The following is a 17682-nucleotide window of genomic DNA, read 5'->3' as shown; positions in this document are numbered from 1 at the left end:
ATGCTTAGCAATCAGAGTAGTCATGATATAGTAAAGTTATCTTTATTTACTAAATTTTGCATCACTATGTTAACATAATCTCTTGTATGGCACCCCAGCAGTTGCCAATTGTTAGTCAGCTATGAAAGTTTGGAGCATGTGGGATTTATGAAAAAGCTGATTATGGGAAAAACCTGTGCATGTAGCTTTAAATCCAATGTTTTGATCTGTAGTAGCTTCTGCAACCACACAATCATTAATCAAATCGAAAAAAACACATGTTAGTAGAGAAAAAACTGATATTTGTCTTTGATCCAATGTCTCATCAGCATTTCTTTCTGGCTGTGCATTTTGTTTGTAACTTTTGTCAGTAGCTGGGTGTGCTTTAAGTGCCAGTACAAAAATTTGCAATGCATTTACATATTCTTGCATAATAGTTATGCAGGCATACTACTGTGACACTTCAAATGAAGACTGAAGTACCACCCAACACATAGTTACTTTATATTTAGTACTTTTTCCTTCATTGAAAATCGCTGCTGTATAATTTTGTTTTGTTACTCCTTCTGTGAATCTGCAGCACACTGCTAAAGGCTGAGGGACATTCTTCTTCACTACAGTTATTCAGCCACAGCACTTCTGCATAACAGAGTACCAATGAAAGGTCTATACTTTTTTTATTGCCTAAGCAAACACCATAAAACTTAGATGTGCACGGCTCTGGTTACTCATGAAAATTCTATGCTTCTCACTTCTTTTATGCCCATGTTGTCCAAAAGAACATTGCTTCCTAATGGATTGTGCTTTTACTAACCTTCTGTGGTTATCAATAAGCTCATGTACTATTTTTTGAAGATATCATGCATAGGGTAGCAGTTCGGTGCACGAAGCGCTACGAGAAGTTGTATGTATTACATTTCAGGTTATGGTCTTGAGCGAGGTGGAATAGTCAATCGTATCAAGAATAATCACCCTAAAAAAGCTGTCCAAGTTGTGCTGTTCGATGTCATTCCCTGGTTTCTTCCCGTATACTTGCACACATTGAAAATTTCCTCAGGTTCAAGGCAGCTGAAAGCAGGTATGTCAACCATTCTGTAGTTTTTCAGTTAACTCTTTATCCACTAATTCAAGCAAGGCTTCTTGTTTTCTTCCTTGTCCTCCTCTCCTTTTTATTTCTTATCCTTTTTTTTTCTTTTGTGTTGGCCAACAGACCTGACAGAGACTTGATTTACCATTCTGCTTTTCCTTTTTCTGATCTCCCTCTCTCGTAAACATACATGCAAATTGCATGCAGACAATTTATAGGCCAAAGCGTTACAAACATGACCTGCTACCCAACTGCATACTGAGTGCATCATTCAGAGATGCGTGCAACACAGGGAAGATTCATCAAGCAGACAACATTCCGTATGTTATCTGTGAGACTGCAGCGGTGCTGTAGCAGCTGAAATTTGGATGGATAGGCGCACATGGCTGAAACTAGAAGTGGCTCAGAAGGAGGCATGATAACCCAGACTAGTGTCCCAAAAAGCTCAGAGCAAGCGTAACAAAGAGGGCAACTCATGAAATGGTGGCAGAAGCCAAGGATACACTTCCGCAAATTACATGCACCTCTTGTTCAGCTTGTGGGATGCGGAGACCATGAAGGACGGATCCCGACATAAAACGTAACGGTCGTTTATTAATATGGTAGCAGCTGCGGGGCAAGCATGCCGCCGCTGTGTTCAAAAGGTTAGAGAAATAATCATAAAACTAAGCTTGATAGCTTGGGTTATATAGCCAGCAGTGGTGATGTAAGCCTCTGATGAAGCTGTGTGGCTCTGTCTTTTATCAGGAGCGTGTTGCAGCAAGTGGCCATGTCAGACCGGGCTAATCAATGATGAGACAAAAGCTGCGCAGGCCTGTGTGCAGTGGTTCCCACTTCACCACCGGTGCAAGATGAAGTTCTTGTTGTCATGATGGCCAACTGGATAGGGCTCGCTGTAGGGTGGCTGGAAAGGCCGGCGAACGGTGTCGTCGTGGAGAAAAGCATGCGTGCACGATACTAGCTTTTTGAACACAAAAGGTGTAGGCTTGCTGTGGTGGCCTGCAGGGGAAGGGCGTAAGGCAGCGATGGTGCATCGGAGCTGGGTGACGAAGTCGGTGGGGTGTGATGTCGTAGTGCTGGATAATGGCGGCTTTGAACTGTTGGTGGAAACGCTCGATCATTTCATTGGCGCAGGGATCGTAGCTGACGGTCCTCAAGCGTTCAAGCCTGATGGCCAATCCCAGGAGCCTGACTACTGCCGGGCGAGATGGTCCTACGATGTTGAAGTGGACATGCTCAAACCGACCTGAAGGCTGAGGAAATGTCCCGAGTGGTGACGTGACAAGCCTGGTGATTTTTGCACATTGGCAGTGAATGCAGGAGCATGCCCACATGCGACAATCCCGCTGTATGTAGGGCCAGACATAGCGATCAGCCATGAGGCGTGTAGAGGCACGTATGCCGGGATGGCTGAGGTTGTGGAGTTGGTTGAAAAAACCACAGTGATAGCACAGAGGCATATAGAGCCTGCTTTGTCCTGTCGACATGTCGCAGCAGATTGTTTTTGCCGACCCTGGAATGGGGCTTCTTTTAACTGCAGTGAGGACGTGCCCTTGAGAAGTTCCTGTAGTTCGACGTCCGAGGTCTGAGCCTCTGCAAGGACGTCCGCTGTTATCTGCACCGAGCTGATGGTGGCCACACGTTAAAGCGCTTCGGCGACCACATTGTCTTTCCCGCTGACATGTTCGATGTCGGTGCTGAACTGTGCAATGAATGAACAGGCGGGAGTTTATGGCGACGTTCAGCGAAGGCCTACGTTAGAGGTTTGTGGTCAGTATAGATGGGGCAGTGCTGCGCTTTGAGGACGTGGTGAAAGTGCTACACTGCTTTGTATATCACCAGAAGTTCTCTGTAGTAAGCCGTCGAACTCGTAGGGGCAGCAGTCGTGGTTTCATCGGCCATTGAAGGGCTCACCTTCTGAGCTGAGAGTTTCCTAGAGAAGAATTCCAAGGGGTGTTAAGCGTTGTCCCCGCGTTGCATCAGGGCAGCGCTGACGACGAAACCAGAGGCGTCCGTGAAGAGTCCCAAGGAAGCGTCTGGGACGGAATGGGGAGGAGCGTGGCGGTGCAGAGAGCAGTCTTGCATTCCTCGAAAACCTGCACCAAAGTCTGCGTCCACGTGACGGGTTGGTTTCCTTGTAGGCCAGCCAAGATATCATGAAGGGGCACCTGGTAGTCGGCGTCGTACGGTAAGAAACGTCTATAGAAGTTCAGCATGCCAAGGAAACTGCAAAGGCCTTTAGCGGTGGTGGGTTGAGGGTACTTTTGCAAGTCAGAAATGCGTTCAGACAGGGGTCGAGTTGCCTTCGACGAAACTTCGTGGCCAAGAAAATGAACGGTGCAAGCACTGAGCATGCTCTTTTGGACGTTGATGAACAGGCCATTGTTGTCGAGGCGTTGGAGTAACAGACGAAGGTGCCTGTGGTGTTCTTCGGCGTCACGTAAAAAGACCATTATGTCATCAAGATAGACGAAGCAGAAGTCGAGGTCACGAACGACTTCATCGATGAAGTGCTGAAAGGTTTGCCTTGCATTTCTTAGGCCAAAACTCATGAAGGGAAACTCGAACAAGCCAAATGGGGTAATTATTGCAGTTTTCGGGACGTCGTTTGGGATGGTGCATGCGTTGAGGGCGGTGTAGTCCCCACATCATCGCCAGCCAGGGGTCTTCTTCAGGACAAGGTGAAGTAACGAGGCCCATGGGCCGTCGGAGTGACGGGCGTTGCCTTCTCGGAGCATGGCTTCAAACTCTGCCTGACGATAGTTACAGCGCGAGAACAAAACGACCACACAGAGACAAGAAGGACATGAAAGAGTGTCTTTCTTGTCTCTGTGTCGTCGTTTTCTTCTCGCGCTATAACTATCGTCATGCCATACCAACTAGCCCAAGCTGCCACACTTCAAACTCTGCCTTGGCTATGTGCATGTGGTCTGGGGCAAGGTGACGGGCGCAGCAGAAAACCGGGGGGCCTGGAGAGGTCCAGATGTAGTGCACGGTGGTGTGCTGCACTTTTTGTGGCGGTCCGCTGGGGTGCGTCAAGCCGGGAAACTCGGCGAGGATGGTATGGTACGGCAAGTGAGTTGAGGAATAATAGAAAATTGAGAGCCCTGAGCAACAGTGACTCAGAATATTTTTGAGCTCTGGCTGGAAGAAACTTAATCAGAGGCTGCGACCTTAGGTTAGGACCTAATTAGGTGAAATTTAAATCAACTAAAGTAAAAAATAAATAAAGTCATCCGGTTATAGGTGTACTCTCAATTTCCTTACAAGTGTGCACCAGTTCAAATCACGAAATCCAGTGCACTTGTACAATGCAGAACCTGTGCACTGGATGGTCAATGTAGCTTTATATTATTTGTGTACATGTGAAGGTGGTTTATGTGTTCATGCAGTCAAAAAGCTTTGTTTATAAGAATAGTACACTGTACAGCAACCCATATTTACAAGAATTGCAATATGTGTGTCAGTTCTATATAGGTTGTTTTTGTGTTTCATAGTATTTTTTGCCCCACACATTGTCATGCTTCTCCCATTTCTACCCCCCCACCCTCATCTCAATGGCCCTGCCTTTGTGGCCTACTGTCATTCGGCATCTAAGCACTAGGTCACAAGTTTGGTTTCAAATGTTGCTTGTTCCATTCCGATAAAATAGAATGCAAAGATGCTTTTGCATGCTTATCTTCAGGTAGTCTGGATTCTTCACTATGGTACACCTCTTGGCCCTTATGTCACAATCAGTCAGCCAACCAATCAGTTGGCATTTCTCGCAATTTTCCAAGTTCAGCATTACACTCTTCAGTCAGTCTTATTTCTTAAAGAGCAAATATAAATTTCCTCTGCATTTATCATGAATTGTGTGCAAAAGTCTTGTATAAATCCATACTAATAACCATAAGCTTAGTGAGAAGCTTGATTCAATAGATTACCATTTTTAAGAAATGTTGCGAATGTGCAAGTTAAGCCTGCCTCACCATCTTCGAGTGTCCTTTTCAGCATCACTAAAACGTTTAAGTTGTGTGTAATATTGTTTGTGTTGTTCGAACTGTGCATTGCGTATGTGGCCCTTTAAAATAGTATCGAGCGTCCTTTCCGTCTGAGTAGTCATCTAAAATCTTTGCACTCTTCTATCTCCAGAGCATGTGAACTACCAACCAGGTCAGGATCGCAAGAGGCCACATCATCTGGAAATTACCCTCATGCTCCCTCCAGCAGCAGAGACAATCGTGGCATATGAATTTGAGCGAGCCTTCCTCAAATGGACCGAGTACCCGCCGGATGCCAACCATGGCTTTTATGTTGGGGCAGCTGTACTTAGTGCCCTTCTGCATGAACCTGTGGCCAACTACAGTGGTGACATCTCACTTTGCCCTAGTCTGAGGCACTGGTCAGTAGTGGCATTTTCACAGTATTTGTAGTGCACAGCATCTCTGCTTTGACGCTTCTTAAAGGAGCATTGACATCAAATTTCAAGATCGAGATGTGTCCGTCATTCGATCTCTTGGTATGCATAGGTCTTCTTGGCCAAATTTGAACGGCATCCGTTGCGTGGAAGTTAATTTAATTCGATGTCAAACAGCATAGAAAAGTTAAGGAGAAAAAACAGAAAATAGGCTGCCCTGCTTCATTGACACTAGTGCTACGTGTTCGGTGTGATACCTCCCACAAATACCATCCTGAGTGACGATGCTCTAGTAGCGATGACGTGTACGATCCAAGTGTTCTTATCGTGGCGCCGAAGTGCAGAAACACACTCGCTCGTCGCGTCTGATCTTTGTTGCACCAATTTGAATGGTTTGGTGAAATTATCAAGATAAAAACCACCTTTAGAAGAACGGCGAAAGAAAAGAGCATGATTAAACGTGTGCTTGTTGGTCGGCATGTTGGGGAATCGTTGTGAGTTGCAGTCATCTAGTTCAAAGCACAGAAAAAGCGCAATGAGGGTGTCTTTTAATATCACGTATGTGTTACACATCAATACGATCACAAGCTATCAAAAGTGGAACAGCGTGTAGTCATATGTCATCGCAGGTATCGTTGAATTTTAGTTCATCTGTAGACTTTGTGTCCGCGTAAAAGTGGTAATACGGTGTTAACCGCGAGAGGCTGGATAGGTGGGGGCATCTCGGTGTGCAAAATAGAACCTGGCAAGCAGGAAACGTATTCTATTTCTCCGCTGAGGCTCATTCGTGATAGCTATACTGCATTGACCCCTCTGCGTATACCTGAATGCTTTGCACGCGAAAACACACCTATATAGCCGAGACACACGAGCGAACATGGCTGAAGCGTGCATCCTCGGGCACCTCTGCAGTGCTGCTTGGAACAGCGTCCATTTCGGAATCACTCTTCTGCAAAAGGTCGGTCGAAGCAAAAATAATTTGCGACGTCGCAATCTCATGGATTCCAAGCTCCAGGCTATGGTATTGAACCTGAGTAGACACCTTGTACGGCAACGGCAGCAAAGCAGGTGACAAGGCATGACTGAATGTGTCCGCCTAACAGACGAAATGTTTGCAGAGCAGCTGAGCCTGATGTCACTCTTTTCTGTGGAGAACTAGTCAGCTGTGGCGTGATCTGGAGGTGACCGCGAAGTAGCGCCATTGCTGGTGCTCCGAGTGCTAAAAATGGCGGGATCGCCGGCAGTTTTGAACAGTGCTAGATACCAGTGATATAAATCAATAAAAGGGATAGTTATTCATCCCTCACTTGCGCTTTAGGTCGCAAAGCGCTGCTACGGGGTCTATAGCTACTCGCTGACGCAAAAATCTTGGCATGAGTTAATTTGATGTCAGTGCTCCTGTAATCTAATATTTCTGTTGCTCATTCCTGTTTGTTTTTTTTCGAAAAGTTGTTGCAAGTATGCTCATAGGCTTGTTATTATTCCTATTATTTTTTGTCTAGTCACTTCTAGTCTTCCATTTTCAGTGGTGTGTTGCGTAGTGCTTTCAGGCGCATAACAGCAGTGCTCCATTTTACATCCCAATATAGTCGAGGACAACATAAAGCATGATCTGGGGCACCTTTGAACAAAAGGACTAAGGCTGTAGTGAGATGAACACAAGAAGTGACATGGATGAACGCCCTAAAATGGACCTGGGTCCATTTTAGGGCGTTCATCCATGTGTCCATGTGTCCAACATGTGTCCATGTCATTTTGGGGCGTTCAAAATATGTCCATGTCACATTTGTGTTAGTCTCGCTGGTACCTTATTTCTTCCGTAAAACATGCACCAACTGGCCGAACAAAATGTTCTACTTGAGGCACCTCTTTTTACATAAAGCTATATTCCAGCAAAAAATGATGTGCATGAAGCCACCAACTATAACTAGAAGTTATTATCTGTGTCTGTTAATAACTATTGCTCAGCCATATTTTGCTCAGCCATGTGTTTTTTTATGCTTCTTGACATATGTACATAAAATTTTAGCAAGTTTGGGAAGTGCACACTGGTCATAGTCTTTGTGTGCTGTTTTATAAAAGAGCATGTAAACAATCTGAACATGCTTGAAGCAACATGTGTCACCACGCAGCTGAAAACGTTTGTTTACTGTTTACTGTATGCTTTATAGTGGCATTATTGAGCTGCCTGAACATAGTACAGCAGACAAAAGAATTTCACTGTGTAGCACAATGCTCAGAGAAGGAAGCTTGAAATCACAGCTAACGGTATAAGAACTGGTCATGGGCATCAGCAGGGGTGCGAAAGGGCATTTGCCCTCCCCCATTGTGATGCAACATGGGTTTGCACTGCCCCAGTCAAAATCCTACCAATAGCCATGCAACTGGTATACACAGTTGTTTGTGATGACTGCGTTAGGTTACTGGAAATATGACCACTAAAGGTTGATTTTCAGCCAAATTGAAAGATTGGGCCTTGAAATCGATAGAGATAACCTTTATTCCAGGCAGAAACTATGGGACAATAATGATACTAATGCGTTTTCCAAAAATTTGCTGCGTCTAGCGGCCGTGCCGTTCACTAGTGAAGGTGATGTTTTGTGACGATATACGCATTGAAACGGGCAAGTCGAGAATGTCAGCCGTCGACTGCGTCTCTCAAGTCGCTCAGCTGCCATTTCGATTTCCTAAACTGGTATGAACAGCTACAGCAGCGAACAGTGCTTCTGGCTGGGGCAAAGCACTGGCGCAATTGTGGAAGGGAAAGAGTGGGATGAGAGGAGATGGAGAAAAGGAAGAGGAGGACAGGAACACGTGCATCCTGCATGCTCCATAGTGAGTGTGACGTCACGGCTCGAGCTAGTGAGCAGCCGCCGTGCGCTGACAATTCATCAAACATACAACGAACTGTTCAAAAATGGGGAAATTAACTCCGTTTAGAGGAACAGTGGCATCTTTCGAGTCGAATTTCGAAGTTTCGTCAGTTTTTCTCATTTTTGTTCAGCATCCCTTTAAGTAATGTTTCACACTCGCTGTCATCGAGGGCCACTAACACTTTCAGATGTGCATTCTCATAAATACTCAACAAAAGAGACAAGAAGATGGCTGCTGTCATAGCTCAATCGGTAGAGTATCCAGTGCATTATCCCAAGGTTGCTGGTTTGCTCCCTGCTAGCGGCGGGTTGTTTTTTTTTACCACTTTCAGATTTTTATTGTGATTACTACAATGCAGTTAAAATAGTACAATTGAAGGGGGCCACTCACCAGGCCCCATACCAAATTTTAGTGAGACCATGGAAGTTGTTGGGGGTCCGATGAGGAACATTTTGCCAAAAAAAATTTTTGAATCGGTTCATTACGAGCTGAGAAAACAGTTTTTTTTTTTTTTTAAGCGGCGCGAATTGAGGATGAGAGGAGGCAAGCTCAAAACCCTTGCCTCTCCTCCGCGTAGTCTTCGCAAGCCGAATCTCTTCCCTAACCTCTCGGGCATCCGACCTAAAGTTCACGTGCGCATGACATGCCTGAACAAGCCCAACACCCGAGTCCGCGAGCAGCGTTATTTTATTTTTGTTTTGTTTTTTCACCAGTGTTGTTTCGAGGTCTACAGCCTGTTTCTGCGGAATGGATTGGAAAAGCTGGCTTAGGCACGGTAGCATAGATGAGCACAATGAGTGCGCAAACATGTAGGAGCGTTCCACACGTAAGAGCCATCTGCTCGATGCGCTGATCGCGGGGACATGAACGCATGCGAAACGCCGGCACATTAGCCCCGCATCTCGTTGCAATTCATGGGGAGAAAAATTATAAAAAGAATGCTCACTTTCCTTTATTGCGTCTCATTATTGATTTAGGGATCTATTATTCTCTTCAAGCAACAAATACATAAACTACGCATGTCATGTTAAATAATTTTTGCCATGTCACGTACCACTGTTGGCAACGTCGGGGCACAGTCGTCTACATAGAGGACCAACATCACTGCATTGCCATGTACGTAGGGCCATTCATACGCGCACGTCATGCCCTCATTCTCTGGGCGCACGCCTGCAAAGGGAGGGGGAGCAGCGTTCATCTTGAAATTTGACCCATTTCTGTAGCGCGTAGCGTTGCAAATTTTGGCAGACGTGATCGTGAACGCCTCATCTACGCATTGCGCTTGTCAGCTCAAAATTGTCAAACCTGGTGAGTGGCCCTTTAAGGGGAGATGAGAGTCAAAAAACGTATTTTTTCAAAAATTACTTTTTTTTTTTTTGCTTTCACAAGTTTAGTTTCTGTACTTTCACGACAAGAAACACTCAAGATTGTAATTAAACACGAAGTAGGTTAAAATCACTTTTAAAGAGCGCAAGGTGACTCGTAAAAACTAAAAAGAGCTCATTCTCTAGAGCCCTAAAAATTGTCACCTGGCTGCTTGCCATTGCATTTCGCATAAGGAGTTCGCTGTAGTCACATTCTCAAAATAACCATGATGGCATAAATCATCTTAAAAATCATATCTTTTCCGCATGGATGAGCTTTCACTAGTCATCATCATCATCATCAGCCTGACTACATCCACTGCAGGACAAAGGCCTCTCCCATGTTCCGCCAGTTAACCCGGTCCTGTGCTTGCTGCTGCCAATTTATACCCCCAAACTTCTTAATCTCATCTGCCCACCTAACCTTCTGTCTCTCCCTAACCCGCTTTCCTTCTCCGGGAATCCAGTTAGTTACTCTTAATGACCAGCGGTTATCCTGTCTATGCGCTACGTGCCCGGCCCATGTCCATTTCTTCTTCTTTATTTCAACTATGATATCCTTAACCCCCGTTTGTCCCCTAATCCACTCTGCTCTCTTCTTGTCTCTTAAGGTTACACCTACCATTTTTCTTTCCATTGCTCGCTGCGTCGTCCTCAATTTAAGCTGAACCCTCTTTGTGAGTTCCCAGGTTTCTGCTCCGTAGCTAAGTACCGGCAAGATACAGTTGTTATATACCTTCCTCTTAAGGGATAATGGCAATCTACCTGTCATAATTTGAGAGTGCTTGCCAAATGTGCTCCACCCCATTCTTATTCTTCTAGTTACTTCAATCTCGTGGTTAGGCTCTGCGGTTATTACCTGCCCTAAGTAGACATAGTCTTTTACAACTTCAAGTGCACTATTACCTATCTCCAAGCGCTGCTCCTTTCCGAGGTTGTTGTACATTACTTTCGTTTCCTGCAGATTAATTTTAAGACCCACCTTTCTGCTCTCCTTGTGTAACTCCGTAATCATGAGTTGCAATTCGTCCCCTGAGTTACTCAGCAATGCAATGTCATCGGCGAAGCGCAGGTTACTAAGGTATTCTCCATTAGCTCTTATCCCTAACTGTTCCCATTCTAGGCTTCTGAAAACCTCCTGTAAGCACGCGGTAAATAGCATTGGGGAGATTGTGTCCCCCTGCCTTACACCCTTCTTGACTGGTATTCTGTTGTTTTCTTTATGAAGCACTATGGTAGCAGTTGATCCCCTGTAGATTTCTTCCAAAATGTTTATATATACTTCATCTACGCCCTGATTCCGCAGTGTCTGCATGACGGCTGATATTTCTACTGAATCAAACGCCTTCTCGTATTCTATGAAGGCTATGTATAGTGGTTGGTTATACTCTGAGCATTTCTCTATTACCTGATTGATAGTATGAATGTGGTCAATTGTTGAGTAGCCTGTTCGAAATCCTGCTTGTTCTTTTGGTTGATTGAATTCTAATGTTTTCTTTACTCTGTTAGCAATTACCTTTGTAAATAGCTTGTATACTACAGAGAGCAAGCTGATCGGCCTGTAATTCTTCAAGTCCTTGTCATCTCCTTTCTTATGTATTAAGATGATGTTAGTGTTCTTCCAAGACTCTGGTACCCTTCCTGTCAGGAGACACCTCGTAAACAGGGTGGCTAGTTTTTCTAACACAATCTGTCCTCCATCTTTCAGCAGATCTGATGTTACCTGATCCTCACCAGCAGCTTTGCCTCTTTGCATGCTCTCCAAAGCTTTTCTGACTTCTTCTATCATTACTGGTGGGGTGTCATCTGTGTTACTGCTAGTTCTTATAGTATTAAGGTCGTGGTTGTCTCGGCTACTGTACAGATCTATGTAAAACTCCTCCGCTATTTTAACTATCCTATCCATATTGGTAGTTATTTCGCCTTCTTTGTCCCTTAGTGCATACATCCGACTTTTGCCTGTTCCAAGTTTCCTCTTCACTGCTTTGACGCTTCCTCCGTTTTTCAGAGCGTGTTCAATCCTCTCCATATTATACCTTCTTACATCGCATACTTTACGTCTATTAATCAACTTCGAAAGCTCTGCCAGTTCTATTTCGTCTGTTGTACTTGACACTTTCATGACTTGACGCTTCTTAATTAGGTTCTTCATTTCCTGGGAAAGCTTGCCAGTGTCCTGTCTAACTACCCTGCCTCCAACTTCCACTGCATACTCCGTAATGATACTCGTCAGATTATCATTCATTGTATCTACGCTAAGGTTGGTTTCCTCACTAAGAGCCGAGTACCTGTTCTGCAGCGACACTCTGAATTCCTGTACTTTCCCTCTCAGTGCTAGCTCATTGATTGGCTTCTTGCGTATCAGTTTCTGTCGTTCCTTCTTCAAGTCTAAGCGAATTCGAGACCGTACCATTCTATGGTCAGTACTAGTACTACCTTTAAAATGCATTTTTGGGCAACTTCTTGAGTGTGGGCTCCTTGTCTTTGGCCTTTCTGATGGCCTGATCGGGATAAAATTTTGCCCACATATTTCTTAACATGTGAAGGGTGCAACTACTTCTTTAAGACTTGATATCATCTATATTATTATTACGAACCTAAAGTAAGCAGTTAGCACGGGTTGAGGATTTTAAGAATTCTCACATTACAACTTTTTTTGTTCATTAAAATATCTAATATACATTTCGAAAAGTTAATTAGAGCGCGAAAACTTGACACGATCACTCACACACGCACACACCCATGCATCAAACACACAGCGCTCACTTTCAACTGATTTATTCATAGCTCGAAGGCTTGAATATATACAGGACACATTGTACGCACACACACCAAAGAAGGCCAACAGCATACATTATCAAAACGTACAGTTAATCAATGTCATCGCCTTAGAGCGATAAACTGAAGTTTGCTTGGTAACAACGAAATTGAAGGGGCGCTTACACAGTTATCTTTATTTTTTTCAATGAAAAAGGCTTCTAACACTTCACGTGCAGTTTTACTTGCGCTTCTGCCCAGAATCTTTGTTTCAGAAAATCGTGCGTCACAACCACACGAGATGACATGCACAACCAGGTGCGCATACTTGTCATCTCTTTTCGTTAATTTTTGGGCGTGTTCCCTTAATCGGTCATTAATACACCGTTCGGTTTGGCCAATGTTCACTTTTCCGCAGGATAAGGGTATGGAGTACACAACCCCCATGGAACACTTAACAAAGGCCCTCTCATGTTTCTTCTGACAGCCGCGCTTCTTTCTATCGCACACACTTTGGCACAGTCTTCTAATTTTTTCTGGTGCGGAAAACACCATCGGTACGCCGTGCCTGGCCGCGACTTTCTTAAGGTTGTGCGAGACCTTATGGATATATGGCACAACTTGTGGCCTAATCCTTAAGGGCTGGGTAGCAGTCATCGCTTCCCGTGTTCCACGTTTAAACTTCTGCAGAAGTGATTCAGCAACGGCCGTAATGACCGATCGAGGGAACCCAGCAGCCTCTAGTCGGCTCACCTGATTAAGGAAACTAAGTTTCATGCTGTGTGGGCACGACCTTTTTAGCGCTGATTCTAAGCAAAGAGACGCAACGCCCCTCTTCACAATCTTTGAGTGGGCAGAATCGTACGGCAACAGCTGCTTCTCAACACGAGGATGATAAGACCAGCACATATGCTCATCGTTCAACGTGAGGCTTAAGTCTAAAAACTGCAGACAAGCTTCTTGAGGCAATTCGACAGTAAAGGAAAGCCCTCGACCTAGTCTTATAAAAACGTTTAAAATCAAATCAGGGGATGTAAGGTCACCCTGTTTATCTAAAAGAATTAAAAAATCGTCAACGTACCTAAAAACCTTTAAAACCTTCCCCCCTTTAAAAGCATTGTCCAAATCCCTATCTACATCCGCTAAAAAAATATCGCAAAGGACCGGGGCGACACAGGAACCAATGCAGATTCCTTGCCGCTGAAGAAAGGGCTTTTCGTCAAACATAATAAAAGTTGCATTCATATAAATTTCTAAAAGCGATAAAAAATTGTCTACATTAACGCCCGCGTCATTGATAAAATCGATGTCACCATTCTCTTCTATGCAGGATTTTACAGAGGCTAGAAGCTTGTCATGCGGCACGGAATAATACAGATCTACAACATCTACTAAAAAGGCGTTGCCTGTGGTAACGCGAGACCGCAAAAAGTCGCACACATCACTTGAGCCCTTCGTACGGAAAGGGTCATTCACCACGAGATTCTTTAGCTTGCTCTGAAGAAATCTGCTAACGTTAATCTGCCAAGACCCTCCTTCACTAACAATAGTGCGAAAAGGTACATCCGGTTTGTGTGTCTTGGCCGAGAAAAAAACGTTCAGGTTGCTCCCTTTGCTGTTCTTTATGTTCTTAGCTAACATTGTAAGCCCAGCATTCTTGCAAAAATCAGCGAACTTAGACTTAACGCGAGTCGCTCCCAACTTAACTGGGCGGAAGTTCTTCTTGATAGCCGCTAAAGCCTTTTCTTTGTAAGCTCCCTCAGGCATGACCACAAAGCAACCTTCTTTGGCGACTAGCATTAATGTTAATTAATTTGTGGTTTTTAAAGAACGACACGATGTTATTCAAGCCTGTAACTTTAGGTCTATCTTGATTATGCGGTGCACATTTCGATAAACAGTTCATACCATCCTGTAGGCGTCTGTCCCGATCTTGGTTGGCCTTCACAGACAAGTCCCTGTTTAGTCCGACAAGTTCATGGGCAGAAATACGAGGCGGGACGGCAAACTTTGGTCCCTTCCGAAGCCATCTCTCGATTTCTACTGGAATGTATGCGTCCTGTAGCACCACAATGCACTTCTGTTCTTCCCTTCTTTGCTTGTCAAACACCTTGAGCAGTGGGTTCAGGACCTGCTTTCACCTCACTTCCGTGAGTACGCCCAGTTGCTGCCTCAGCCATCGAAGGTGTTCAGCAGCCTGCCATTGCGGAAGAAGACTGTAGTGGACCACGCGGAGCCAGTCTTGAAACAAACGCACCTGACGCCAAAGCTCCGCCTTGAGAATCTTGCAGACTCTTTTGACATGTCTCCAGGATGGTTGAACACCTCCGAATAAGGCACAAACTTCCTCAGGAGGGATACCCTTACGTATGCAGAAGGCACACTTCCTTGCTTGGCATGTGGCCTCGATGTTGCGCACAAGTCCATTAATAATTGACACAAGGTCTAACGAGTTAAAAGGCTAGAGATGAGATGAATGTAACTTTTTTTTTTTTCGAATCGTATCTCCCCGTACTGTCCGCTATACCTTCTTTGGCTTCATTATCCGTTGGTTTTCATTAAGGCTGTGCGAACAAATAAACAATCCCTTAAAACTCTCTTCTTTCATTCGTTAGTAGAAGTCATGTCACTGTGACACAAAATGAAGCTGGTGGAAACAAATTTACATGCAATTCTTAGTTCTAAATTGTTGTTTTTTAATCTGTGAGTACTGTACAATTTGTTATGCACATTCAGTTTATTGAGAAGTGGTGCTGTATGTTTGCTTTGCTTTTTTTTGTACCTTGCTGACTGTTGATTTATTTAAGGGGCATTACTACATCATATCTCACAAAAAAGTTTTACGAAACATTTTCCCCCAGGAAGGGACCCATGCTGTTTTTTCCTTCTTTCTTGTCTAGAAGTACAAAAGGCCATTCGGTAAATATTTAGAAGACAGAATGTGGCTGGTTCTCTCAATGAGCCACAGGGCACACTTGTGGCATTTAGTGTGTTACGGAATCCACAACTAACAACCTTATGGCTCTCATCACTTACATGGTGGCATTAAGACTACAGTCAAGCCCACATATAACGGCCCCACTTAAAACGAACTTTTGCTTAAAACGAACAATATCCGCGTGACCGTCAAACGTCAAGAGAGAGAGAGAGAAATAATTAAAAGGAAGAGACAGGGAGGTTAACCTAGACGAACTGGTTTGCTACCCTGTACGGGGGTGGGGAAAAGGGTCGGAAAGAGGATAGCTATAGAGAGATATAAAATAAATTAAAAAAAACACATGCGCACACATTCAGGGAGTTCCGATCACAGTCGTTTGGACAGGCCGGTTGAACGCAAGAAGCGCATGAGCGCCTTCACAGACTTCTTCTGCGACATAAAGTCCTGTCGGCAGCGCAGTAGTCTTTCTTCCGAAAGAGGCTGATTGTCCAGTTCATCTAGTGTATTGCAGAGTAACTATCTCTGCGAGCAGTATTGTGGGCATTCACACAGAATGTGCCAAGTTGTTTCATCACTGCCACAATGGTTGCATGCAGCAGTGTCAGCCATTCCTATGCGGAACGCGTACGCATTGGTAAATGCGACGCCCAACCATAATCTGCACAGCATAGTAGCGTCTCGTCTGCGTAATTCCGGAGGAATTCGAAGACTGAGAGTTGGGTCTAAAGTACCTAACCGTGCATGAAAAAAAAATGTGACTCGTTCTATTGTGACGTGGTGCGCTTGCGAGCAAGCATGCGGAGTTTCCGTGCAGCGTCAGTTCTGGAAAGCGGAATTGATATTTCATCGCTTTCAGTATGGGCAGAACGCGCAGCTCGATTGGCCCGTTCATTGCCAATTATTCCACAATGACTTGGCAGCCATTGAAAGGCTATTTCATGTCCTTCCTCAATGAATTGGTGAGTCTTTTCTGCAATCTCAAATACCAGCTGTTCGTACGGGTCGTGGCATAAAGGGGATAGAAGGGATTGCAGCGCCGCCTTTGAGTCACTGAAAATTGTCCATTTTTGTGGCTGTTGATCGCTGATAAATTGCAATGCGGCACGAAGAGCTGTGAGCTCTGCTCCCGTTGATGTCGTAAGGTGGGAGGTCTTGAATTTTCTTGTCGTGTCTTTTATCGGTATAACAAATGATGCCGTTGAACTCTTCTGTTAAACAGAGCCGTCGGTGTATACGTGTATACAGCCTTGATACGTCTCGTATAACAAGAGCAGAGCAAGCTGTCTAAGAGCGGGTGACGACATATCTGCTTTTTTCTTGATGCCAGGTACAGTTATCCTGATATTAGCCTGAGCCAGACACCAGGGAGGAGTCAAAGGCCTGGCGCGGCGGGTGTGAAGCATGTTGGCAAAAAATCGTGGTATGTGGTGACCGTTTGGCTAAACAACGAACGTGGTCTGTCTGCTGGTAAAGAGGCTAGGTGGTGGCAGGGTGTCCGAGCAATATGCCTTATATGTGTCCAGAGTGCCTCAACGTCGATATGTGTCGTGATGAGGTGGTCACCGGCGATAGCTATAGTAGCCATTGTTGACGCACTACGAGGCAAGCCGAGGCAAATCCGGAGTGCCTGGGATTGAACACTCTGTAGCGTTCGAAGGCTTGTTTTGCTTGCACTAGTCAATGCGGTAAACTGTACCGCAGGAAACCGAGAAAAAGTACTCTGTACAGCTGTAGCATTGCACTGGGAGACATTCCCCAAGTCTTCCCTGCAAAGAACTTCAGTATATTACAGATGTCCATTAACCGTTTCTTCATGTACGAAACGTGATCACTCCATGATAGATTCCTGTCAATTATGGCGCCCAAAAACTTGTGCGATCGAACGTATGGCACAGTTTGACCATTGATGTTTATAGTGTACTTATCCATAGGCTTTCGTGTAAAAGCTACGAGGGCGCATTTCTCGGAAGAAATTTCCAAGCCTCGATTTTGGAGGTAGTGTAATGTTTCAGTGGCAGCTTTTTAAATTTTTCCTCGTAACTGCAGGCGTGTTACAGCCGATGCCCAAATGCAGATGTCATCTGCGTACATAGATAGCCTGACCGTTCTTGGCAGATGCTCAGTGAGAGCAATTAACAAAAGATTGAACAGCACAGGGCTGAGTACGCCACCCTGGGGGACGCCACGGTGGCTGTAATGTGGAGAGGTTGGACCGTCTTCAGTGCTCACAAAGAAGGATCGCATTGACAAATAACTACGTATCCAGCGATACATCCGACCACCT

The 17682-nt window shown here is 44.8% G+C and overlaps 1 protein-coding gene across 2 annotated transcripts in view; it reads left to right on the top strand.

Moving 5' to 3' along the window:
- Nucleotides 1–17682, top strand: part of PIG-T (phosphatidylinositol glycan anchor biosynthesis class T) — a 52272-nt gene that overhangs the window by 27348 nt on the left and 7242 nt on the right. For both annotated transcript variants that reach the window (XR_012887026.1, XM_037427897.2), the window contains exons 8-9: nt 902–1057; nt 5201–5450. Coding sequence is in view for 1 of the 2 variants with exons in the window: in XM_037427897.2 (XP_037283794.2) it covers nt 902–1057; nt 5201–5450 (406 nt within the window). In the remaining variant the exon portion in view is untranslated. The remainder of the gene's footprint in view (nt 1–901; nt 1058–5200; nt 5451–17682) is intronic.

The sequence above is a fragment of the Rhipicephalus microplus genome, chromosome X, assembly GCF_043290135.1.
Source record: "Rhipicephalus microplus isolate Deutch F79 chromosome X, USDA_Rmic, whole genome shotgun sequence".
In the NCBI taxonomy this organism is placed as follows: domain Eukaryota; kingdom Metazoa; phylum Arthropoda; class Arachnida; order Ixodida; family Ixodidae; genus Rhipicephalus; species Rhipicephalus microplus.
Note: the sequence above shows the minus strand (reverse complement) of the source record. Positions and strands in the feature narration are given on the sequence as shown.